Source organism: Opisthocomus hoazin, chromosome 21 (genome assembly GCF_030867145.1).
Source record: "Opisthocomus hoazin isolate bOpiHoa1 chromosome 21, bOpiHoa1.hap1, whole genome shotgun sequence".
Lineage (NCBI taxonomy): Eukaryota > Metazoa > Chordata > Aves > Opisthocomiformes > Opisthocomidae > Opisthocomus > Opisthocomus hoazin.
In genome coordinates this window covers 15,951,906-15,978,720 of record NC_134434.1, presented here as the reverse complement: position 1 = coordinate 15,978,720, position 26,815 = coordinate 15,951,906, and the positions used below count along the sequence as shown (strand labels likewise).

Sequence of the window (26,815 nt, the reverse complement as noted above, 5' to 3'; positions counted from 1 at the left end):
GACTCTTTCCAGTGGTGCCCAGCGACAGGACAAGGGGCAACGGGCACAAACTGGAGCAGAGGAAGCTCCAGCTGAACCCGAGGAAGAACTTCTTCCCTCTGAGGGTGCCGGAGCCCTGGCCCAGGCTGCCCAGGGAGGCTGTGGAGTCTCCTTCTCTGGAGATATTCCAGCCCCGCCTGGCCACGGTGCTGTGCAGCCTGCTCTGGGTGACCCTGCTTGGGCAGGAGGTTGGGCTGGGGGACCCACAGAGGGCCCTGCCAGCCCCTACTATTCTGGGATTCTGTGATTCTGTGGGGTCCCTGCCCCTGTGGGGTGACTGCGGGCAGGTCGCCCTCCCTTCGCAGAGCTGCTCTGTGAACCCCCGCCCCTCAGCAGCAGCGAGGTCTGTGCCAGGACACACCTCACTGCTCGGTGCTGAGCTCCCTGCTTCTGCTTTTCTACAAAAAAACATTGCTGTGAACATGACCCGTCCACGTGCAGAACCAAGGGCTGCTCTTGCCGACCCCAAAACACCAGAAAAATCCAGAACATCTTTCCACCTCTTTTCTTTCCCTTCCTTCTGCCCCCCCCCTCCCCCAGTTGGACCAGTTTTCTCCAGACTCGCCTCCAGAGCAGCCGCCAGCCCCGTCCCCCGCCGGAGAAGAGCCCCGCGTGATCCCCGCGGCCCCGCTCCGCAGCACAGCCTGTCAGACCGCCGCGAGACGCTTCGCTTGCGCACGCGGTCGATCAGGGCGCAGCGAGGTGCGGCAGGCGCGCGGCGGGGGGCCAGCTGCCAGGGCCCCCCGCGCCCGGCCACCGCCGTTCGCTCAGGCCTTGACTGATGCAAAGACGGGGCACAAACGCTCGCACCAAGGCCCCCGAGCGAGAGAGCAAAACATTTTAAACCGAAAAGTGCCGTTAGCTGAGGATGGAATTAGCCACATTTGTCTTCAGCGCCTTTCGCCAAGCAGTGCCCAGAGCCGGGGCTTCAGCGCTGCGGACTGAGCGAACCCACCGCCCTCGCTCCCTGCGACCCCGGCTGGGCTGGGGGCTGGCTGCGGGGGGCTGCAGACCAGCAGCACCCTCCGAGGGGTTTCAGCCTGGTAAATGTGCGGATGGGACGCGGGGTGGCTCTCCCCGCTCGCCCACGATGCCCTCTCGATGGTGAGCACCCAGCCTCTGCCGACAGCCAGCCGGGAGCCGCTCCCGAGCCAGGGGCTTGGCGCAGCACACGGGGCGGCCGGAGCCGCTGCCGGGAGCAGGGCCTGGGACCCCCACCCGCCCCCCCGGGACCCCCACCCACCCCCTGGGACCGGCGCAGCAGCTCCCTGCCGTCATCCCCCAGGGAACCCCACGGCGGCCGGGGACGTTTTGTGGCACGGAGAGCCTGCGCCCGTGTGACCGCATCGCAGAATCCTTGGGGCTGGAAAAGCCCTCTGAGATCATCACATCCAGCCGTCACCCCATCACCCCCACGCCTGCTAAGCCCTGTCCCGAAGTGCCACATCCCCACGGTGACTGAACCCCTCCAGGGATGGGGACTCCACCCCTGCCCTGGGCAGCCTGGTCCAATGCCTGACCACTCTTTCAGCAATGATATTTTTCCTAATATCCAATCTGAACCTGCCCTGATGCAGCTTGAGGCCACCGCCTCTCGTCCTGTTGCTGGTGACCTGGGAGAAGAGACCAACCCCCCCTCACTACACCCTCCTGTCAGGTAGTTGTAGAGAGCGATAAGGTCCCCCCTCAGCCTCCTCTTCTCCAGACTGAACAGCCCCAGCTCCCTCAGCTGCTCCCCATCAGAACTTGTTCTCCAGCCCCCTCCCCAGCCTCGCTGCCCTTCTCTGGACACGCTCCAGCCCCTCCATGTCCTTCTTGGAGTGAGGGGCCCAAAACTGAACACAGCACTCGAGGTGCAGCCTCACCAGAGCCGAGTACAGGGGCACGATCCCCTCCCTGCTCCTGCTGGCCACACCATTCCTGATCCAAGCCAGGATGCCGTTGGCCGCCTTGGCCACCCGGGCACACTGCTGGCTCATGGTCAGCTGGCTGTCAACCAGCACCCCCATTTCCTACCGCAGGGAAGGCTGGAACAGTTGAATGGTGATTTGGGGTGGAACAGTTGAATGGTGATTTGGGGTGGAACAGTTGAATGGTGATTTGAGGCAGCTCCGACATCTTTCACAAGAAGGGAGGGGACCAACGGGGCGAGTGTTGCTTCTGCTCCTCAGGGCTGCCCAGACAACGCAGTTTATTTTGGGCAGAGCGCACAAGCAGCTCGGGTGAATGTGGGACAGGCCTGTTAATACTTGCTTTTATCGCTGAGAGACAGAGGATTGCTCATACGAACAGTTCTGAGAAGAGGACTTGCTCGGGTTTTAGGCCGTGTCCCGCTTTGTATGAGAAGACACTTCAGTATGCAGAACTGCGTATATGAGAGAAAAATGTCGGTCTGCAACGCTTGGAAAGTGCACAGTCGGTCAGTATAAATCCTGCTCTTCCTACAAACTGTTTGGGGTGCCCCGTGCTCGCTCACAGCGGGACAGGCACCGACCCACCCCGCAGGAGGAGCAGCTCCGAGGCAGATCTCTTTCCTAGATGAAACGGATGGCAAGAGCTCAGGAGGCTGCAGGGCTTGGGGCATTTGCAGGGAGGATTTACAGTACTTTGCCTTTTAACCGACAGCTCAGCTAACAGAGGACAAGCGTGCAGAACTTTGCTTGGTACAAAGGATTTTCAAAATCAAAAGCCTCAATTTAGAAGCCTAAACCAGTCCGTAAACGCCTGAGTTTGTGCCCTGCTTCTTTCCAGTGCCGAGCATCCAGGCTTCAGGTAAGACAGTGTAAGCTCCTGAATGCCCACACCTTAACAGAACAAGGCTGTTTGTCCAGACAAGCAAAGAGAGGAAAAGTGGGGGTTGTTCTCCTGCCACGGAGTCGTGTCACAAGCATGGACACTGCAGGGCCTCCCCCCGAGCCTCGGAAAGGCAGACCTGGTGCCAAAGGAGGCTGGGTGGGCCAGCAGCGTCTCCAAAAAAGCAGGAATCTCCACTCTGCCCAGTGCCTTCCCGGCTTACCAGTACGGCTCTGTTGACCCCAGTTATGGCTCTGGCCCTTCATCACGAGGCAGCAAAATCCCGCGTTGCCTGTGCTGCTGGAAGCCCTGAGGTCCCTTGCGCTACAACCTTGTCACCGGCGGAGAGAAGCCGAGATGCCGATACGCGATTTCCTTGTTTTGCAGACCACGAGCCTCCGGCCTCCGCCGTGACGCACAGCAGAGGACAGGATAAATCCTCTGACCTGGCATTTCTTCTCTCTCAGGTCCCACACAGCACAGAAGCCAGACGCAGCACTGACGCCTCTGTGGTCCTACCACCAACTATGAAAACAGCAAAGCATCTTTAAGGCAGCATCAATCACGTGTTATGCCAGTTGGCATACTGCGGTTCGAGTGCCCTGTATTGACAGGAACACGGAGAATAACCCCACCTGGAAAACAGGACGTTTGGCCTCCCAGCCTTGGTGAAGGTCCAAGTGGCAAAGGAGACTTCTTCAACCGTTTCCCTCTAGGCTGACCGCAGAAAAGTTCCCCTTTCTTCTCAGCTAGAGGTGGTGCCCACAGTGGTAAATCTCCAATGTCTTAGAATACCTGTGTTCTAGAAAAAAAAAAAAGCAGTGTTTAACTGTAAGGCAATAAAGATCACTGTCTTTACTTGGAGGTGTCTGTACTAGAAGATGACACCATCTCACACCTAGGTACTTGATCCCATTATTTTTGGATCCTTCCTCTTCCCTCCCCTCTTCCTCCTGCCCCCATCTAGGGACACAAGCAAAACTTCACTTACACTGTGTCCTAAATTTCATAATATGAAGGTTCAGTGCTTTCTGCTTACTCTCCACTCAATGACGAACGAGTAATGTTCTGCTGCAGACGAAGTATTAAGCTTTATTCTGCACCAGCCCCAGTTTCAGTCTCTGACGGCGCGTGCATGGAAGACACACCAAGGGTGTCCGAGCCCCGCACTGGGCTGAGGCACTGGTTTGCTTTGCTGGTCCCCAGCGCTCAGCTCCACATCTTGCAGAGACGCACCAGGAAAAGGCACTTGCCAAAGATGCTGAACCACCCCGGGGAAATGGTTTTGAAATTGCATCCAGCTACACTCCCACCCGGGGTATTGTGCAACCTGGAATTCACAACGGGCAGCAAAAGCTTAAGAAGCAGGTCAGGGAGACAGCACTGAAACACGTAGTAACTGTGCCGACGAGCAAGAAATAAAGGACATGAGACTGATACAGCAAGCTGGACGTAGCTTTAGAGCCATCCTACTACATGCTGAGGTTTACATATTGATGCTATAAAGAAAACCATCACTGAGCCAGAACTATCAGGGAAAACCAATTTGTTGTGGTTTTTTGTTTTGTTTTTTTTTTTTTTTAATTTGAGCAATTTCCAGCTATTTCAGAAGTGAAACTCACCTGCAAATCAACTGGATCCTTGTAGGCTTCCTTCCAGCCCCGTGCCCGGCTCTGCGCCCTCCTGGCCAGCTTGCCTTTTCACCTCCGGCACCCTCTCCTTGACGCTGCACGCTCAGACACGGTGGGGAAGCGCAACTCCCCCCGTCCTGGCAGGATTTTGGGAATTACTCAGCAATAAAAGCATCAGAAGGTAATCAGCGCTATCTGCCACTTACCGTTCCTCCTACAACCCTACTTCCGAGAGCGCGATCACCCCGGCAAAGAGAGAAAAGCGCTGCTTAGCTGTGGGGACTCACACCTGCCCCCTCTTACCTATTTCAGCTATTATATGCTTGTGCTAAATCTCCCACTGAGCACAGGCATCATATTTCTAAGTGTGTGTGTGTGTTTACATATATATATACACATATACCCACACACTATATACCTATATATTTCACCCTGGTAGAACCTGCAGTTCTTTACCTGCAGAATAATCATCCCCTCTGCCTTTATCAGAAGTTTTCTGCCATCTGCAGGGAGAGAAGAGTTGGGAAGGAGACAGACACGTGCCAAGAAAAGGCAGAAAAAGTGAGTCCCACTTGAAATCTGATAAAATAATGGAAAATCTGATTTTTCCTGCTCTGGTGGGGTACAGACAGTAAAACATAGTTGTAAACCATGAATGCTGTAGCCAAAATGAGACCTACTGCAAAAATGGAAAGAGAATCTGCTCCTTTCCAACAGCATCAGTAAACAGGTCTTTAGTCTGCTTGAACACATTTTTTCAGTATAAATTAAGAATTAATTAAGTTAAACGAACAAAGGATCCACGAGATAAAGCTACAGAGAAATTAGAGAGGAATCTACCACAGTTTTGAATATTATCAAGTCCACTCCCCTGAACAAAAAGAACATTTAAAACAATAAACTACTTCATTAACTCAGGACAGACCGCAGGCAGGTAGCAGATGGGGGGGTTCTCACCACGACTCAGCAGCCTCACAGCTAGCCCAAGGCAAGCCACCTTTACTAATAAAGGTATTTATTGAAAGCAAAGCAATCTCCCAGCTTGTTGTGTTTGATAACATTTTAATAACCCTGAAATCATGACTGCACTGGGACCACGTTTTCATCAGAGAAAATGTACAAGCAACTCGTTTCCAATGCATCTGACAGTAAAAAACAAACACCGGAGGCACACGCAAGACAAGGTGTCATCTTCACTTCTAATGAAACATTTCCATTAAGAGAAGAAAACGGTGGGAGCGCGGGGGTTCAGAAGGGTCAACTCGACTGTCTTTGCACAGGCTGGACTGGCAAGGAGGATGGCGTCTGGCAACTTGCAGCGAGCAATCATTAACCTGAGATGGGGTGGGTCCGCTGGAGGAAGCCACCTAGACCCCACTAGAACATGGGCACGTCAGCCGTCCATCCTCCCTGGGGAAAGCCACCGGGTGGGCGAGTGCTGGAGGTGCCTCTCCCAGCCTCCGAGAGCACACGCTGCTTACTGGCAGAGACCCTCGGGGACGAGTGGGAGTGCGAGGGGACCGAAGCTGGGACGCTCCCGCAGACGTTAAGGTTTCACGGGTACGTTACCGCCTTCGAAGCGAAGCAAGGGCCCGGGTGCAACAGTCCAAGAGACCTGCAGGAAGCTCGCATCGTCCTGGGCGGGATGGGCCGTGGTGTCCTCTGGATTCCCGCTGAAGAGAACATCGCGAATCACAGACATTTCCAGACCTTTCCGGAGCCGCCGTTTACCTCGGGGTTTGGCGGGGAACGCCAGGCATCTGTACAGTTCACACACAGAGTTCGTCTGAGCTCGATATCGCATTTTCCAGAACTCCCCTGAACCTGGCCATGCAGGACTTGAGCGGAGATGGTACATTCAGCACCAACACGGCGACGCAGGCAGCACACCCGCCACTGGCACGACGCGTCCACGCTACCAGGCATTTAGCAGCAGTTCACACGCACCGGCAGGAGCGGAGCCCGCAGGTCACCACGGCAAGCTCTGATCTGGTGTCACAGGTACGCTCCACACTGTAGCTGCCCACACCCGCGTCCTAAAGGGTTTTCCCATTCCATTTCCAGACTCTTCCAGCTCCAGTAACTCTTAACATATACAGATATCCATATACATTTTTTAATTAAAATGCTCCTTCACATACACAATCATATATTGAATTATCAAGAACAATAATATATTCCTGGAGCAGAATAGCAAAACGATCTGCTCTGCCAGTGCCACCCACAGACTAGACAAGTAACCAAGAAGAAGTTTGACCGTTTCAGACCGCTTCGGAAAGAGCAATTCTCTTGGCCTAACAACGGAGGAGCCATGCGGTGAGAGTGCAATGGAGGATACCATAAATGCAATATACAGAAAAACACAAGTTGTTAAAAATGTTTTCTTGCAAAGATTCTGGAGCCATAGGGAGAATCCTTATCATCAGGAGCAATCTTTACAATTTCAGAAACATCCGACAGCATTAAAGCAGAAAAGAGTACGACGCTGCAAATAAAGAGCTACGCAAATGCTGCAAGACTGGTTTTGGCCAAAAGCTCCACGTCCTTTAATACACCAGGGTGGATACTAAATTTCAAGAGCGCATCGGATTTACAAAAAGCCATCTCTGCCAAGCTTCTGGAAGACAAAAGCTCTTGTCTGTGCAAACATCCGACTCCGTAATGGACTTCGAAGTCTCGGCAAACAAAGCCCAGCAGCACTGCAACGGAAAGCCCTCCTCGCTAACGGAAAAAAACCAGGCAAAACACAAACCACCCAAAAAACCAAGGAAGGGAAAGAAAAGAGAAGGCAACTCTCTTCTAAGAGTTCTATTGCAAACACCTGGAAGGGGAGACAAAAAAAAAAAATCGGAGCTGAGAGGGGAAGCAGCTCCCAGTAACAACAACTGCGGCCAGAGCGGTGCGGCTTCGGGGCAGCACGGACAACGCAGCGGGGAGCGCAGGCTCCGGGCTGGGTGCGGGGCTCTGCAGAGAATCGAGATTTGACAGTGCCTAACGGCGCGGTGCCTGCCAGCAAACCGCCGCTCTCGGGAGCTGCTCGGGGCCCCCCGGCCTCCCTCAGACCTGGCTCATGGCGGAGACGCCACAGCCCCAGGCCCGGCCGCAGGGCAGGCACTGAACTGCCCTCCCGCTAATCCAGCGCTCCATGGTCGCTTTCTTCCTCCCCCAACACTTAGCGGACTGGGTTTTACTGTGCAAACCGGTCAGCGGTGGGGACGTGGGGCCGGGCCCGCCATCCGCCCCACAGCCGCGCAGGCACCGCGCTGGGCGAGGGCGGCACGGGCCAGGCCCCGGCCCGCGCGTCACCCCCCGGGCCTGCCGTGACCCACGGCAAACAGCTCCCTCGACTGCAGAACCGCCGAGGCCAAACCCGACCACAGGCTGGCGTTCCTGCCCTCTTCGCCCACCTCACAAACCGAGCGGGACTGGCGGTTCAGAGCCGAGACTCCCGGGCCCAGCGAACGGGAGGCTGCCAGCGACGGAGCTCGAGAGGAGCCGGCAGCCTCGCGACAGTCCCGGGGCCAGCGACTCACCCACGGCATTACTAAAGACAGGAGTAAACGAGAAAAACGGAATTCTACCAACAACAGCAGAACCGACTGCTTTTCGCGCAGCGCTCTCTCGGACGCGGTCTGCGGCACGAGCTCGGGAGCAAGCCACCGCCACCAAGGAGATGCTCGAAGTCTGCGACTACACTCGCAGCAGCCATCTGCCCTGCTGTACCACATCTCATTAATATTGAAAGAGTTCAACTTCTTCCGTGAAATACCTTCACATATTTAACAATATATTTTTTCTAGTATCCCCTGCGTGAAAGAAAAATACGCGTTATTTGAACAGCCAAGAAAAAACTGCAATTTATTAAGTTTCAAAGAATCTTCGTACTCTTGAAAGCAACTTTCGGTGCATGTTCTTTAACAATCACATTCTATGAGGAGAATAAACATTAAAAGCCACAACTGTTTTGTTTTTTTTTTTTTTAAATCTCAGAGTTACAGACATCTTTAATCCAAAAGGAAAGGCAAAAAAAAAAAAAGCCCCAAAACGAAAACCCACCCCCCAACCCTTCAACAGAAATTTTCATTCCCAATTTTAAAATATCACGAGTTTTTCTACAACTCAACGCTAAACTTCAAAATGGAAAACTGTATGTAAACACGCACGTACACACATACATATTTTATATAAGAGCGTGTGTGTATATATAAAATATATATGCAGGAGGCGTGTAATGGCAATGAGATGCAATTACTCTGAGGAAAGGTTATTCAGCTAAATACACTACTAAAACTTGAGAAAAAAACAAGTCTTGAACCCAGTTTGTGCATAGTTCATGATCCTCTATAAAACCAGCTTTTGTTAATTTGCAATCTTGCAGGACCCTTTAAATCTGATAAAACCATTAAAAAGCTAATCTTCAAAAAAAAAAAAGAAAAGAAAAGAAAAGAGAAGAAAAGAAAAGAAAAGAAAAGTAATGCACAAGTTTCCTGATCCAAGCAGGCAGGGAGCACAATGTTCATATAATTTTTAAAACATACTTGAAGCGTATGTTATTCCATTGTCTTTCTTCCTTTCAAAACAATCAAAAACATTGATCTTTTTTTAAACATAAAGCGATTTTTTAATATATAAAGCACTCTTCAAACATCTATTTCTTTTGAGTCCATTATTTGGTAAATATGTAACTGCTACACATTAGATTAGGTATTTTCTTCTTTCTTACTGTCTTTTTTTTATTTTGTTTTTTAATAATATCTTCAGTGCTAGGAGTTGGGTTTTAAAAATACATGAAATGGTGTGGAGTTGCTCCTCGGGAAACCCGGCTTTCCTGAGACATCTTCCACCATGTGCAAGATAGTGATCACAAAGTTTTCGCCACTTTGACGAAGAGGAGGAAAACAACAACAAAAATAGTACACAGCAATGGCCAAAGAAAAGAATAATACAACAACACTGTTCAATCCCAGAGCTCTGAAGTAGCATATCTTCATTCCGAAAATAGTTTTCTTTACGATGGAAGTCTTTTTTTTTTTTCTTTTTTTTTTCTTTTTTTTAATTCCTTTTTTATTTTAAAGTTTGAAGGAGAAAAAAAGGTCTGTAAACAGGTGGGAGCCAAAACTCCTGGCTCCTCCAAAAGCAGTCAAAACCTATGTCCAAGTGCTTGTTTCTGTTCCTGCTTGCAAGGGAACTATCCGCTCTTTACAATTATCTATGGCCACAGTTCAACAAGAGTATTTTTTTTTTTAAACTTTATATTCCGAATGGAAAAATGGTGCAATACTCCGGTAATAATTTTCTTGCATTAGTCCACAATAAAAAGCCGCTAAAGGTAGATATACATATTATTCTCCAGAGATACACACTGTAATTTTTAAAATGCGATAAGAGTCCTTGAGTAAACATTTACACGTGAATTGTCGCCGGCCCCTTCTATCAGTTTCTTTCTTTTTTTTTTTCTTTTTTTTTTTTTTCTTTTGAACATTATCGGATGAGCTACAAGAAGGGCTGCGGACACTCAGTGCAAAGTTAGAAGCTAATAACAATTAAACATTTGACCAATGAGCAAATAAAAAGCATATACTGAATAAAAGGAAAAAATCCACACTTTAGTTAAACCACACATGGGCGTGCGCACACACACACACACACACAAGCACACTCACATACATACATCTGTTCCAACAAAAACATATAGTCTGAACTTTAAAAAAAAAATTCTTAGAGCCTGTTTTTTGTGTACTGATGCCGACCTGGAAGTGTAATAATTAGACTTAGCAAGTGTTCACATTTTGTTATTGGCCTGCTGGATTCAAGTATTTGCATGTTGATATGTGGTTTTTTTGTTGTTTTGTTTTTTTTTTTTTTTTTTTTTTACTTTTTCTATTTTTGGGATAAAAAAATGACATGAAAAAGTAATGAAAGAAGGGTAATGTGCATAGGCAGATCCATGGGAGTAGTGGACACCGAGATACCCCAGCCCTGCCCTCCCTCCCCCCCACTCAACCTGTACAGTCAATAGTCACCATTCCGATCCGTTACTCTTCTGTACCAATGGCAAATACCACACTTCACCCTTTCTGATTACTGGGTCCGCCTCTGGTAATGTGCATAATAGTCACAGGCTCATTTTAAATAGGCTTTCATTTCCCCTTTCCCCCCCCAAGTTGATAAAATAACCCTTTCCAGCCCAAATTCTGAAAAGTGCCCTTCATGATAGACCTATTCTAAGCAGCTTTTTATACTTTGTTTTGAAAAATCACCATACAAACATAAAAAGACAACATAAAACAAAAAGCCATGAAAAAAAAAAATATAACCTGTCATTAGCATGTGACACTGACCAAAAGTAGCCCATACTGTTTCACGAACAGTTCACAAGGACTTCTGCAGTTTCATATTCGACATCGGACAGAGGTACTAATAAAAAAGGGCTGCCAGTCCGATCTGTTAAAGCTGGGTTCTCCATCAAGCCCGGGGACTGGAAAGGGTTACCATTTTTCTTTTTCTCCTTTAGTGCTGATGATTGTTACTTCCGTTTCGTTTCTCTCCTTCCCTAGATGGACTCCCCGCTGAGAAGGTCACCCGGCAGCAGCGTGTTGAGCGGCGTGGGGCTCCCGATGACCCTGCCGTCGTCGGCGCTGGGGGGTCCCCAGAGGCTGCTGGAGTACTGGGGCACGCCGCCCCACAGCAGGTCGCTGCCGCCGCCCTTGCCGCCCAGGCAGGGCGCGTTCCAGTGCCCGGCGTCGCCGCGCACCAGGCCGTGCGAGCCCGAGCCCAGGCGCGCCTGCCCGCTCCCGGCGCCCGACTGCCAGCTCGAGGTGGGCGGCAGCGCCTGCCCCTGCGCCAGGAAGCGGTTCACTTCTTCTTCGCCGGCGAACTCGGCCAGGATGGTAGTGTTTCCCAGGACACACCTGCGGGCGAGACCAAAAGGCGCGGCGGCATGAAGCCGGGGCACAGTGGGCGCGTGGGGAAACACCCGCGACGGCATCACCCCACGGCCCCCAGGCTGGGTGCGCGGCCAAGAGCTACGCCGCATCCGCTCGCCTCCAGCAGTCCCAGACTTCTCGTCCTGCTGCCCATCCTCCACCCCCAGGCACACACGCCAAGCCACGGGCGTGGAGAGCACCGCGTTTCACTAACGAGCCGCACGGGAGGCTGCGTGTGCTTCGGCGTAACGGCGGGAGCATGCCATGCCATCAGTAACAACTGACACCAGCGATGCCAAATTTATTATGATACGTTTTCAAAAACTGTTCTCTTCACATTAATTTTTCATCCCAGAATATTTTCTATATTTAAATCCTGCAACAGATTGCTGCGTGGTTTAAAATCTAGTAACCAGGAAAAGAAGTCTCTTGCTCTTTTTTTTTTTAAATCTGCCACATATCCAAGTGGAATAAAATTCAGGCTCCTCGCACCTCTGGATGGCTACAGCCATCACGCTCGATGGCAACTTTTTAGTCACAGCAGAGGCTGAAATGCTGTTTCTAAGCCTGTGCTCAAGCACCTGAGAACGCTGCCTTCTTTCCCCACTTTTACTTTTGCACAAACGTTGTAGCTTTTCTTGCTTGCGAGCACTGGGCAGTGGGACCTGTAGTAACTACGGCACTTTGCTTTAGTAAAGAGATGAGCTAAACATGGACCCACCAAGGCATCCCATAATGTGGCAAAGCAAGCTCTGGGCCACGAGGTGTGCACCTCCCCATTTTTAAATATTCTCAGAAGACTTACAGGCTCGGCAACACCAGAGAATCCTCCTTTTTTCACACCTTGACAGGTCTTACCCCATCACAACGTTTAACTCTTCAGCACATCGTTCACCTCTTCAATGTCTAATGCTTATTCCCGTTTTTATTCAAATATATACTTGAAAACCCCTGGCTGTGTTGGGAACACGTTTCCAACAGCTGTACTCTGAAAACTGATCTGTACTTCAACGCAACGCACCACTCACCCTGCAAAGTCGGAGGGTTCTTTTATTCCCATTTCCTGAAACCTCACTTTAACAGTATGTCTAAAATTAATTTCCTTTGTATATGTTTGACAAGAATAACTGCATGACTAATGCAATGGATGCAGAAGTCTTCCAACAACCTAGCTTTAATTTTCTTCCAGAATTTATTTGGCAGCCTAAAATCCTTTAAAGACAAAAAATAAACCTACCTGCCTAAACCTCCAGGTTCTCTGTATAGTTCAGTCTCACCATGGCAATGGGAACTCTGAACACGCACATCAACAACTCCGCTGTCGTTGGAATACAAACGAGTTTGTCATGGCTGTTCCCCCTCACTGCCCGAGTGCAGCCTCTGGGTCGAAGCCATCAACAAGCTGGGGTTGTGCAAATGCTCCTTGTTGAAAGCAAGGCCCACACAACCAGAAATGGAGAGCGTGAGCAAACCATTCTCATACCAAATCAGATGCGAGCTGAGACTGTTGGCTCTGTGATGTATTTTTCAGTGATCAACTCCATGTAAATATTTATCTGTGAAACAGATAGTGCCCCGTATCTCTTGGAACTCTAATACTGTCCTGCTGGCTTCCACAAATCCCACTGCATTTCACCAGACACCCTGCCAGCAAACCAAACACACACACAGCTCAACCTTTCCGTTTGGAAAGGTCTGTCCTGGCCTTGCCAGCACTGTAACTACAGTTATGCCACTACCTACTGAAAAACCAGTTTAAACGGGGGCCTTCCAGATCAGTGGTAACATAAGGACATTGCCATGTACGTATTTAAAATAAGCACTTATCTTTAAACTCACGTATTAATTTTGCCTTTGGCATTATTTCTTCTACCTGATGCCCACATCTAAACTGATGTAATTAAATGGGTCAATCTGAACCCTGCTTCATAATACTTAATTACAGAATGCTCAACAGTTAAAAAAGCAAGACGGTCAGTAATGCCATTATTGCCACTCCATTTTCTGCTAATCAGGTTCACGATGGGAAAGCAGCTGCAGCTTTTCATATGGAGTAACCATTGCTCCTAAATCTCCAAGTACAGGGAAGGCAATCTGGTCAGCAGTACAGCTAGTTCCAAACGTTGTTTCTGCTATGATATTTTTGATTATACTCAAACTATCACCTTTTGACAAAGACAATTGCTTTCCAACTCTAAGCACCCCAGTATTCTTTGGAAACATCAGTCTCTATACTCTCAATCCTCCCCAACGTCACTGATTTTATCACTCAAATTCTCCAGCTCTTGTGTGGTATGCCAATTAGTCCCATGGATTTTAAAACACCTAAAAGCACATTCTGTTGTCATACATCTCTTCCAATGTCTTTTTTCCTAAGTCCTTTAAAAAAGGTGACCACCATGAACACATCCCTTATTTATCACCATTTTGTCCTTTCTGTTGCTCTCTAAGCTAAAACCCTGTCTCGTGCTCTCTTCTCTCAGAGCTTCCTTTGGAATTCTTATGGCAGCTTACAAGTCCTTTGCAGCTGTACAGGTGACAGATCCTTACTGAGCACAGGATTAATGCTGAATATCTATGATGAAGTTTCGTAATGACCTTTTATTCAGTAGTGTGTGAGTATCTAGCCCCCAATTATTTTTTTGCTCTCCCATCAGGCAATTTCCAAAATTGGATTAAACTAACCAGTGATCAGTTCTGAGTCCTAGCACATAAATGCCTAAGAAAACAGTTTCTGAGATAAAACTGGCTTCCTAACAAAGGAAAGAGCGAGCAGAAACGTACATATGGAGAGACTTCTGGGCCTTGGCTGCTTCCTCCTTGGAACTGTATCGGACCACAGCATTCCCTTGTGTCAGGTTCAAGTGGAATGTTATTAGAGGGCCATGTTGCAAACACAGCGTCCGCAGTGTGGAACCATCAATCTGGGAAGAGAGAAGGGGGAAAGGTTATTTTACATATATATATATATATATATATATACACACACACACACACTTTAAATGATTTTTAACTAAAGAAGTTTTAAAAGCTAAAAGAATAAGTACAGGTGAAAGGGGAAAAAAGTTTTCCTTCCATACAAAGAACTTAATTATAGACTTCTGACTGTCTTCAGTGAGCAAGACATCCTGTCTTTTTAAGACTTCCCTACAGTCCAGTGCACAAGATCTCCCAGTTTAGGTGATACAAATTATACTTCTCATTGGAAGTCCACAGAAGTCCACAAATAAGTCTAAGGAAAACCACATTGTTTATTAATATAACTCAATTTCCTTCCCGATTAATTTGGATGTCTGTCTATGTTCAAGGCTTTGTAGCTTATGTTCTTCCTGTGGATGACACTACAGGGAGGATGAGAGGATCTGACAGGCTTAGAAGAAGAACCAAAAAAAACTCCATAGGAAAAGCAGATTTTACATCTCTGTATCTGCTTTAAAACATCACTCACCTCCAAACTTCCACATACATAAATGGTGCACAATGAATGACTAATTACAGCCTTCAAAGTTCACACCTGATTTGACAGCACTTTAAAAACTCGACAAATTCTGTGCAGAAGACAGACACTTGTAATAAATGCAGAATAATTATTTTCCCTTCAAATCAACCAAATGACCAAGGTTGGTAACTGTTCTTCCCGTCACCCCTCCAATGTGGCCCGTCCCTTTTCACGCCTGGGTATGTGCACTTCTGTTCACCTGGGGTGTGAGGTTGCGAAGAACCAGCCAGCTGCTTGTTCTCCCTGAGCTGTCAGTACTCCACGCAGAACCTGCAACACAAACGCCACAACAAAACGTTTTATCACGATGGGGAGAGCACATGGCAAGAAGAAAACTTCTCTGGAATCACCTCATACTGCTGAGCGTTGCTGCTACTGAAAACCAACGCTGCAGCTGCTTCCTCACATCTTGATTTATTGTTGTCTTTGGAATGAAAGGTTGCTGAATGAAAGCCCGTTTTGTTACATTTAAAAGATCTGTGGCATTTTTCACATTCCTACAATAACTATTAGCAAACCAGCGGATGCAGGTATGACACTGCAACACACTGTACCTCAGGTGACATTAGAATGAATCTGGAAGACACATTTTAAAAGCAATTCAGATGTCCATGCTCAGATTGCTGCCTGCTATTAAAAGATTTTTATAGCACTGCAGCATTCCGCTACCAAGCCAGTGACAGATTAATGTATACGCCTTATTCAAAACAGATATTTCTGCACTGACAATGTTCTGATTACAGATACAAGGGCATAACCAAGAAAACCTGCTTTTCCAGCTTCAGCCTGGTGTTTTACAATGAGAGACTGTACAAGCTTGATATTTCTGAGTGGCATTTGAGAAACCGCAGCACTTCTGTAGTCACACGCGTGACCACACTCGGGCTCCAGAGAACCCTGGCACCAGCACTCTCTGCCCACAAGGTGGCGTGTTGGTGAAGAAAACACACGAAATAGAAATGGCAAGAAGAGGGAGGAACATTTAATTCCCAGCTTAGTGAAAGCAGATTAATAAAGTAGCCAGCTTTATAAAATAGGTGTAATACTTTTCAAGCTGACACTACTTCACAAACAAACATGAGTTACGTATTTATAAGGCCAGACCATGGTTTCTCCTATTTGTATCACAGCAAAACAACGACATCTAAAAAAAGAGCCTGCAGGAAAATATTAAGACATTCCCCGAGGGCCCTGCAATGCCATCAGGTCCTAAAATGCTTCATATCCATGCTCCAAAAATGTGTTCCATATTAAATTCCATGGGCTGTTTCGCTCATCTTGAAGCCTCGTAGGCAGTCATAGATCATACCACAAAACAAGAAACATGTTTAAAATGTATTTTTAGAAATCAAGAAAATGGAAAAAAAATCCTAGCTGGAGTGAACTACTTGGCAATTCCTACGCAAAATTACTAATATGACCACCTGAAAGATGACAGCTTCTTTTTTACCACTTCCATGAACTAAACTGAACAGTCACGAGCTCCATCCCCAAAACAGATGCACTCTACTCGCATTAACCCTTGAGTTTCTGGAGCCGAATACAGAGCTATGGGGAGCCTCACTATTGTGACACGGAGTAAAAGCCAACGACGACAAAGAGGCAGCACCGTGGTGTTACAGAACACAGAAGCCAAGAGTACCAGAGGAGTAAGAGCTGGTCCAGCCCAGGGGACTGGCACCCCACGTAGACGATGGCTTGGTGTTTGTTAAGCCTGGAGGTGGTCTCGTCGGAGCAGTAGTGTTTCTGGGTACCTTCCATAGTTCATGGGATAGAGAGGCTTGTGTGTGAGAGATTGGGCCAGAGGACCACGTAGACTTGATGTCTGACAATTTACCTGCAACAGAAAAATACACATTTGTGTATTTTCAGTTAGCAACAACTGTTAAACCAAGTAGGATGAGACATCAAGCTTCTGTACAGACTACTTTCTTCCAGCTTTGCAGGAGAGCCAAGCATAGCATCCTGTACCATCCAGTGACATAAATCCTTAGGCCTTTGAGCCTACTTACACCAGTATTTACGTTTTCAAAGAATTTTGTATTTAATGAACCTCACAATACCTGCTACATATACAGTTCCCTTCTTAAGATCTTCTACCATTTTCTCTTAAAAGACGATACATGAAAAAGAGACCGGTATTTGAAATCTAATTTCATCAAAATTATATGGAAATACTTCAAGATTGTCTCTCACTAAAGTTTAATAGAACTCAACCACTTTTTCTTGCACAACTCATTTTATCTAAAGTAACCAGTATATCCATATGCTCTTCTGATATATTATTAAAATTCCAAAGATCAGAGGCCAACAAAACCTGTATTTCTGAACATTCACAGTCACAGATACTCTTTTTGCAAGTGTCTTTGAGAAAACGACGTCTTCAGAAGATCAGACTGTATCACCACCTGTCACTCTTTGGAACTTCTCACTGTGCGGTTTATTTCCCTAACCAGTCTTTAAACTACCTTACTACTGCTCCTCCCCAGCTGCAGTTTTATAAATAACACAAAAAAGAACAACAACAAACACAGTATTAGCATTCAGAGCAGCAGACAGAATTTATTCCAATTACAGACACCAAAACAAACTCCTTCATTCACCTTCAGACTTGCACACCCCTGCCTTTCTTCCTCGTGCCAACACACAGAGCGAAATTCGGAGTCCCATTGCCCTGTCCCAGCACAGTCCCACGCCGCCAACACCCGCAGCGTGAGACCGGAGTGGACTGAACGGCCACACCACCGCACCTTCTGCCACAGCAAACGCTGCCCTGACTGTGCTGCCTGAATCCTTCAATGCTGGCTGCCAGTAGCAAGAAAATACTTGGTCTGACAAAGTCCAAGATGCGCAAATCTTACAATTTTTCTAAAAACCAAATCTGAACTGGCAGATTAAGCTTACACTGCACCAGTGCTTTGCAACAGGCAGCCCCTGTCCCAGTGTCCCAGTCACCACATCCCAGCCTCAGCTACATACACACAGGCTCCCCAGATCCCTGCTATTTATCGGTATCATTTCACGTGATTCTACACTGAATCACAACAATTTAAGTGAAAGGGCAACCACTCTCTCATCTTCCTGCAAACTGTAGCAACAAAAACAATTTGGCAATGATGGTGAAGACATTAACAAGGGTAAAATGGTGGGGGGAACAGGGGAAAGCCTGAGTTTTACAACTCCGAGTAGCTCAGCCTGCAATGCAGCACATGACACATGCACATTACCACAGACGAGATGTTGCTATGTCACTACTTCTCATGGGGTAACACAAAGATTAGATGACACTGCAAAAAGATAAAAAGCAAACAAAGCAGAAATGCATGGCAGATAAAAGAAAAGCAAGCCATTCCTTTCTTCTCCTTTCACTGGAGTAAACCATCTCAGACAAACCCTTTTTGTGTTGCATTCTGCAGTATGGCCTGGAGGCTGCAGCTTCATTTATCCACAGAAGGGCAGGGTTTTCGCTGATTAGATTTGAAGATGCTAATACAATCCACACAGCAGCCTCAGGACATTTTTATAATGGGACAAACAGGATTCAGTTCGCAAGCGAAGTTTCCATGATTTGCAGAGAGCAATGCTCCAGAATTTATAGCTCATTAAAAAGAAAGGGGTAATAATTATTTAGACCATCTACAAGCTCAGCCATCCAGGGGAGCATCAGGCTTTGGACTGGCTACTAGAAGACACTGAAGAACGCCAAAGCGAACCACTCCACAGCCACGCAGAGCACCTCCTTGAGGTACCACTGAACTTCTGCCGGAGCTGCAGATGGTTCACTTTTAACAGGGCGTTTATTAAGCAAAATTCCGTATCAGCTCTTACTGGAGGGGTCTAGTAGGGGTGTTTCTGCTGAGGTCCTAGACAACACAACGTTCCTCCTCAAAGCTGCAATGGAGGTAGTCATTAAGAGATCTCAATGCCAATACAGAGTGACAGCATGTGGCACCAAGTGGAATAAATACATTTTTCCTTAGCGCAATTCCAGGCATACCATCCGACGTTCGCCACTGCAGAGCTGCCAGGAGAGCTGCCTACCTAAGACAAGACTAAAAAACATGCTTCTGTCTATAGCAGCACTCCTGCACTAACTGGGAAAGCACTTTCTAGGGCCTTTTCTCAGAATGCAGAGGGATGTAAAAGTAGAAAGGCCATTTTTCGTACCTGCAATGCTAGGTGCGGATGCAATGCTGCTGAAAGAGCTACTGTAGCCGGAGGCACTAAGCGGCCAGGCACTCGATGAAGGCAGCGTGGCATTCTGAGATGATGTTGGGGATGACCCTGCAGAACCAGCAGAGAAGCAACTAAGAAAGATGGCCATAATGATGTTTGGTGTGACATAAGCAAATCTATTATGCGCAAATACAAACCATGCAAGGCATTTTCCTTAATCAGCCCGGTCTCTGAAGTCTAGGAATGAAATGTTACAGGAAGCATGATAAAGTGAAGCAGAAGTCTTTAGCAGAAAAGAAAAGAAAGCTGGTACAGTAGCAAATGTACTATCGCCTGTGAAGAAGATAAAACCTGCGTTTCCTTTAAGATACGTGACTCCCAAAAAATCAGTGTTAAACTGTTTAGTCTCAAGAAACAGGCTTCATTTATAAAGGTGCTCGGCTGGCTGACTTAAGCAGTGGCAACTGCAGGCAAGCACAGATGTATACGATACACTGACCTCTTACCATGTCCCAAACAGCTCGAGGTAAGCGCCTCTCCTACATCCTAATGCCCACAAACATCTTTAGATTTTTCCACACTTCCAGTAAAGCGAGGATATATTCTAGCAATCTCTTCTCAAACTGATAACATTAAATGAAATAGCCTGAAACCATCTTGGTAAATCACTTACAATCTGAGGAGCTATCTAAGCATACATACAATTTCCTTACTGGCAGCAAATGAAAGAAACTGAACATAAAATAAAATATCTTCATTATAAAGACCAGAAGAGCTGCAAGTATTCTCTATAGCAACCACCAGAATTAAGTGTGTATCCTAGGTGACTGATCATTCCTGACATACAGAGATATACTGTGATACTGAAACATCTTTAAGTGACTAATAAAAACAGGTGAGTTCTTTGGAAAAGAGCACTGTACTGAGGTAGAAGGGAGGAAGTAAAAGGACAATCTCACCCCTCGCAGCTCAGCAAGTAACACAGGCTACACTTTCCACTGGAACAGCAACCAACCGAACTTTACCTTACCCAGACTCTCTGCGCTCCACAGGACACAGTGGTACAGACATCAGTCTCCAGCAAAATACCTCTGTGTCCTGGCCTCCTCTGGAAACAGTCTACTCCCCAGGCAGGGGCAGGGAATTATTCAGATGGAAAGGCCCATACAGCCACAGGGCTGAAACTGTTCCGGATTCCATGAAGACTTTCAGCTCAGAGTAGCTGACCCTGCAAGGCTTCCTTAGCAAACTGAGTTAAAAAAAAAAAAACAAACCAAACCAACCCAAAGCTTTGGTTTTGTCTAAGTGCAGGGTGCCAGGATGGCACAGGCCAGAGGCCAGCCCTCTCAGCGGGTTTCAGCTCTGTTAATACACGCCGTGTACCTCACGCGCAGTGCTCAAAGACAGCCCCTTCCCGGCAGCACGCCGTGGAAGCCCCCGCTCGTACGGAGCAGTACCGACAGTAACAGATCATCTTACCTAGGAGCAAACACCTAGGTTATACGAGCACAAAGAAGCAGATTCAGCAACTACATTTTTTACTAATATTGTGTTAACAAGAAAAAAAGCTAATGAGGACAGGAAGCATACGTGGAGCCCAGCGGTCACTGCTTTTCAGAAGGTCTTGGCTCTTGGGGGCCTGTTCACTTCTGCAAAGGCCACCTATGCTGACCCTCTAGAAGTGGCGTGATTCTTTCTTCCTTCCACAGATAGATTATACACCAACAGAGCTTCTGCTATAAAGAAGGAAGAGCTGTAGTGGGTGTCATCTACCTTCAGGTACAGCTCTGCAGGGCTAGGCTTTTGGCCTAAAGCAGTGTTTCTTGGCTGCACCGTATCTGATCCGTGACTGAACTACGGCTTTATACTGCTCTAACTCCAAACCGCCCAGGTTGCCTGCCCCTTCAAGTACTTTCGGGTCACTAAAAGTTAATTCACCATTACCCACGCACACAAATGCTTCATGTTTCAGCTTAAAGAAAGATTGCGTTCTGGTCAGAGACAACTCAAACCCATTCCAGGCAACGAAAACCCCTGCCTCCTGCCCTCACACTTCGCATCCCTTCACCCGAGCTCACAAGCCCAGGGCTGGAAACGCCTTTCAAGGATAGCTCTGACTGACAATCCACGCAGACATCACAGGTGTAACTACGAGAACAAAATCCACTTCTTCAACCTCGACAGGTCCTGATCACACCGCTCCTCTGCGCATCAGAGTGCTCTAACAGAGTGCAGACAACTTGCCCATTTCGGCACGCTGATGGCAATCAAACCAAGCCACCTTTCAGCACGTCTAGCAGCGTCCCAGTGGTTTGTTGTTTAGAAGAATACCCTTATAATCCTGGAGTAAACACTGCCAGGACAAAAGGAATGGAAATGGCGCTGGGAAATACTAGTTTACTAGTCAAGTCCCTCTCTTTTCTTTTCTTTAATGGCTTTGGGGATAAAAGAGGTCTAATTTATTTTGCTGACTGGTATTCTAACACAGCTACAATTAATTAGTGTGACAGAAGCCTGCCGCCTCAGCAACAACTGTGAAACTTTTGTATTGTGTCTTCTAAGTATTTCTCAAAGTGTATGTACGAGTTTGGTCAGTATGGAGAGCGAAATCTTGTTCAAAACAAAGTGTTATACATTACAAAAACTTACAGTTTATATTACACCTCACAGACTTCTCCAACAGAAAAATATTTACATTCCCAGGCAAAACCAGAATTTCTTAGTCCCATATTTTAATCAAGTATTTCTAGATTTTCATTGAAAGTTCAGAGCATTATTAGATTAGGATTACATGCAAAAATATACCACATCCATAACAGATGAAGTCAACTTCTCTGGAAAGGAGAAGAAAGTATCGAGAGATGTGAAAGTAATTTGTGCGTTTACCTCCACTCTTGAGAAGATAGCGATTAACATCCTGTATCGTGGTGTTTATGGTAGGCCCAGTGGGAACACTTCCAGGAGTAACATCGGGGTCATTCTCAGGATCAATGTTCTGCAGTCCTTTCCATGGCACTCCTGGATGAAACTCTGTTTCACAGATAATAAAAGGAAGAGTATATGAAGTCATAATTCTCCAGAGTTCCTGTATATCAGAAGGCATGAGGATTCAGTAAGTAAAACCAACAACACATTTTAAGGACATCAGTTTAACACGAATGCTTTGTATTTTGTTACCTGGTGGCCAGTTTATGCTGGAGCCATTGGAAATTTTATCACTATCAGTTTTGGCACGTGACCAGCTGTGAGGAACAGCTACGGGTGGACTGGCGGGCGATTCACTGTTTTGAATCAGATCATACCGGCCATAAGAGTCATCAATGGAGGACTTTCCCGGAGGACCAATACTTAAACCTCCAGGTATAGCACCTGTAAGGAATAAATGGAAAGGCTTTGTTTAGGAATGGGACTAATCTTGGGTATGGAATTTCATCAGTCCCTGTATTTTATTTTTTCCTTTCTGTATTATAAAGATAAAAAGAAAATTAAAATATAAACACAGTAAGCAAGGCTTAACAGCTTCTGAAGCCTTACTAGGAATTACAGCTGTGAGATACACCACTAGTACACTCTAGACACTCAAGCTGAAGAAATTTGCATTACATTACTGCTAAAAAGAGACTAAGTCAATTCAAGTCATTACACTGATGCTAACGAGGAATTTGTTGGGACAGCAGCCTAAGGAAGATCACTGTGGAGAAGCCCCCTTCTCATCCTTCTCGAGGTATTCGCTGCTGCCGGGATGGATGATCTGAAATGGCCACTCTCGTGTTCCTACACACTATCAAGCTACAATGTGGCATACGCAGTGCAGCTACTTGCAGAATAAAAAACTATTGTAAAAGATATAATTCATGCTGCTCATAATAAAATTCAGGATACAATAAAGTTAACAGAGCACAATGTTCTAACAGGATAAACTTGGTACAGGAAATAAAGGAATAAACGACCCGGGACAGTGGAGGCATTAGGGATAAAGGTGTTCAACCAGATTAGCAGCCACTTCTGGAAAAATATGAAGTTTGTGCTCCTAACTCCCGGGGTGGGCAACTCTGTAATCCATCGTGCCTTTGTGCAGGACTGGCTCTGAAAGCTTGATGGTATTGGAAAAGCTGTGGGAGAAAGCCACTGTAAAGTTTTTTTTGGATTGCAGGTATGCAGGGCAAGGGGAAGCTGGTGGGACTTGTTTTGCCAACACTAATGGCTTATTTGAACTCTGTGTTCTGAGCAACAAAAGTCAGCAAAGGAAAAAAACATTCCTACATTGCATGCAGGAAGCGAAAGCTGTAAGAATTTCAATGCATTGCTGAATGCGACTGCAGAAATCACCTCAAAAATATTATAGTCTCCAAGGGCGCTCTGTACCAGCCATTCCCAAGCACTTACCAAAAATATTAACGCGAGAAAAAAAATCACAATTGCAATACGACTCCAGTCTCCCAAAGGCAGACTGACCCAGAGACATACCGTGCTTGCTGGAGTTCTGGTCAAGCGAAGAAGCAGCACTAGACAGATTATCCATTGAGTTGGGGTGTGTCCACTGAGGAAGGCGAGACTGGGACTGAGAAGTGTCCTTCACTGACAAACCACCAGTAATGTCCATGTTATTTACATTCATATTTGGGTTCAGTCCAGCTAAGAGGAAACAGCTCATTAGATACCCATAATATACTGGAGACTTAAAAGATGCGTTTAAAAATCCAGCTAAGGAAATTGTTAAACACTGCTTTTCAGACATCTGTATCTATGTGTAGTAATTTACTATGCACATTTTCAATCTGCTGTCAAGAACTTTCATTTTTATGGGAACACCAACACAACTCCCATGAATTCAGAAAATGTTAAAAGTGTGCTAAAAGGGAAAAAAACAAATGATGTAGGGATAGTATCTTAAAGCTGCCAGTAGCTCTACTCGCAGTCCCTTCACTCCTCTCGGGAAAGGCATTCTGGAAGAAGGCACTGGAATGCCGCGTCTTCACCAGTGAGGAATTCGCAGCATTCCACTGCTAAGCCAAAGGACTCCTGACGTCTCACCAGCACACCCCCACGATGTCTGCCATTGTATTTTGCTAACAACATTTTTAAAATCCCAAACAAAGCAACCCATGAAAAGGTCACACAAACAGCTGCCATTCATCGGAGCAGGTACTGTACTGCCTGGGCACGTATTCTGTATACACAGAAGGCAATCACCCAGACCATACTCAGGGCGTAATTCTGACATGCTTCTGTGACACCAGCCTGGGTCCTTTTTGATACATAATCCTGAATGTTAGCAGATCACAGGAAGCTGAGATATGATAAGAAGCTCTGAGACTTAGGCCTTAAATTCATAAATTCTTTTGCCTTCTGATGCTCCCTGCTATAACCCTAGCGGCCAGAATTACCTTCTGAACTGCTGCACGGTAGATAAAGCTTGGCAATTCTATTGTATGCAGCATAGAGAGTCACAAAGAGATTAAATTAATTCCTTTATGTCATAAATGAAGCCTGTAGCATACACCAAACAATGACAGAAAACAGGTCTGAAAGGTTGTTCTGTTCACCTTGTCTTGAGGCAGAGTCGATTATTTTGACATCAACCATTTCCGACAGATCAATGTCTAACCTACCACAAAATGACCAGGGAAGATTTCAGCAACTTCCCAGGTAATTTACTGCAGTACTCTACTCTGTTTAAAGCGAATAATCGATCCTTAATGTTTAACTGGATCTCCTTTTATGAACAAAAGTTTATTGCATCTTGGGTTAGCCACATGCAAGAAAACTTTGTGGCTATTTTCTACATTTCAGAAGACTCCTGCGTGCCTCTTAAGTCTTCTCTTTAGACTTACATGAGCGGAGGACTTCATTTTTTCCCTAGCAGTCATGTTTCTGAAATATCTAATAACGTGCACAACGCTCCTTCCGCATGCCTTCCAACTGATCCGTTTCTTTCTTGAAACACCTTGACCAAACCGATGCCTTACCAGTGCCGGTTAGAGTGGAAAGGTGACTTTGCCTGACTGCCAGACGATGTTCCTGTTTATCAAGATGATATTCATGTATTTTACAACATGACGCTGTTAATTTATATTTAGTTCCTAAATAGCAACATATGTAGATAGGTACACAAACCTTCTGTTCTGGTACTCCTAGGCAGAGCACAGGTGAACAAGCACAGCCCACCTGAACAGCCACGGAGTACCACGATCTTCTCTAGGCATTTCAACATTATTTAATAAACACACCTTTTGTATTTCTGTATTTATTCTATTGTTGAGCAAAATCTTTAGATGCTGAAGTAACGAACCATACTCCCCTGGTCTTTCTCACCTCGAACCGCTTTAATGAAGGACACTTACAAAGAGGGTAAGGAGCAAAGGTGTTCGGTGAAGACTGTTGCTCTTTGGTCTGCAGGTCAGGTAGGCCGGGAGCCTGGGGATGGGGTGAAAAGCTATCCATGGCTGATTTGCCTGCAGAGGGGTGCAAAGATAGATGTGGAGGGGGAGGCTGCTGCTTCATAAGCAGGGCCTGGGCCAGCTGGCGCTGGTGCTGCTGGATCTGCTGCTGCATGTTATTGATTGTACGTGCAACCTGGCAAGAAAAAGGATCAATAAATGCTCGATGGAACAAAAAGACACGGCATTTCTTGTGCCTTTCTCTACAGGGAAATAACACAATAGATCTCTTTACAAATAAAAATTGACTGTATTAAGGGCTGAAGAGCTTTCCTCCATCTACTAAATGCTGTGAAATAGCTTTATTATTCGCTCAGGCCATGCACTATATTACTGCTTCTAACGATGCTTTCGCTGCTTTGGTAAAATGTGTTACAATCTCCTTAAGCTACTGAAACCGAAGTCTACCAGCGAGACTGAACTGGCAGGCAAACCTACTTGCTGCTCCTGTTGTCTCATGGGTCCGGAAACATTACGCTGAGCCTGTAACATCTGCTGCTGGATTTGTAAACGTTGGTACGCCTGCAAGGCAGGAAGGAGAGGTCAGAGCTCCTAACGTGTACAGCAGCCCAGCGAGCTGGCCTGAACTGCGCCGGTACGTTATGAAAGAGGAAAGACAGAAACATCACAGTTTTCCAAAAACAGTCAATGAAGCAAGAGCAACAATCTTGTTACAGAGATTCGTCCAGCATTTGTTGTGGTTTATTCAAAAAAACCAAACACATCAATAAAAGAACTGACGCATTAAGTTTGTGAGCATTAAGTGGTCATTAAAGACAGCAGCCTATTTTTTGTTCTGAAAAAATTGTAACAAAGCAAAAATGAAAACAGAAGTTCATATTATACAAATAGGATAAATAGCAATAGTTATATTTGTTCTGGCCATTTTGAGTTCTGACAATACTTTGTATTTAAATCCATTGTGCTGCTTTATTCCAGAAAAATTCCATAATTTTAATGTAGTTAACTGGGCTGTGTATTTTTTTTCCACAGTGTGTCTCTGAAACATATGAATTTAAAATCCAAAGGAGTTCTATACAGATATTTTTCAGGTAGCTGGGTACTGTTCAATTACTACCATGGCATGAGATCAACGCTGTGCTTCTCAAAACTAGGAAACATAACCAAATGCTGTTACTAGTAACAGGGTTTGACTAGCACATTATGATCAGCAATTAAGCTAGCTTGTCATCCTCAATTTTGCGTTTAACCCTGGGAAACACTGACTTACTGTTAGCAGTATCTATTTTTAGAATATTCTTAAAATCCAATTAAGTATTTTCATAGAAACACATATATGTAAAACTTGCA

General features: G+C 46.2%; 1 protein-coding gene across 13 annotated transcripts in view; it reads right to left on the bottom strand.

Annotated features, from left to right (window-relative positions):
- Positions 1-7,679: 7,679 nt before the first annotated feature.
- The window catches only part of TNRC6C (trinucleotide repeat containing adaptor 6C), a 339,037-nt gene continuing 319,901 nt past the window's right edge, over positions 7,680-26,815 (bottom strand). For 9 of the 13 annotated variants that reach the window (XM_075441217.1, XM_075441219.1, XM_075441224.1 and 6 more), the window contains 10 exons: positions 25,943-26,026; positions 25,409-25,640; positions 23,532-23,699; positions 22,242-22,433; positions 21,951-22,094; positions 19,056-19,172; positions 16,531-16,725; positions 15,088-15,158; positions 14,174-14,313; positions 7,680-11,374 (listed from right to left, as the gene is read on the bottom strand). In XM_075441217.1, coding sequence (XP_075297332.1) covers positions 11,017-11,374; positions 14,174-14,313; positions 15,088-15,158; positions 16,531-16,725; positions 19,056-19,172; positions 21,951-22,094; positions 22,242-22,433; positions 23,532-23,699; positions 25,409-25,640; positions 25,943-26,026 — 1,701 coding nt within the window. In that variant the 3' untranslated portion in view covers positions 7,680-11,016. The remainder of the gene's footprint in view (positions 11,375-14,173; positions 14,314-15,087; positions 15,159-16,530; positions 16,726-19,055; positions 19,173-21,950; positions 22,095-22,241; positions 22,434-23,531; positions 23,700-25,408; positions 25,641-25,942; positions 26,027-26,815) is intronic. The other 4 variants (XM_075441228.1, XM_075441229.1, XM_075441223.1 and 1 more) reach the window with 3 other exon arrangements.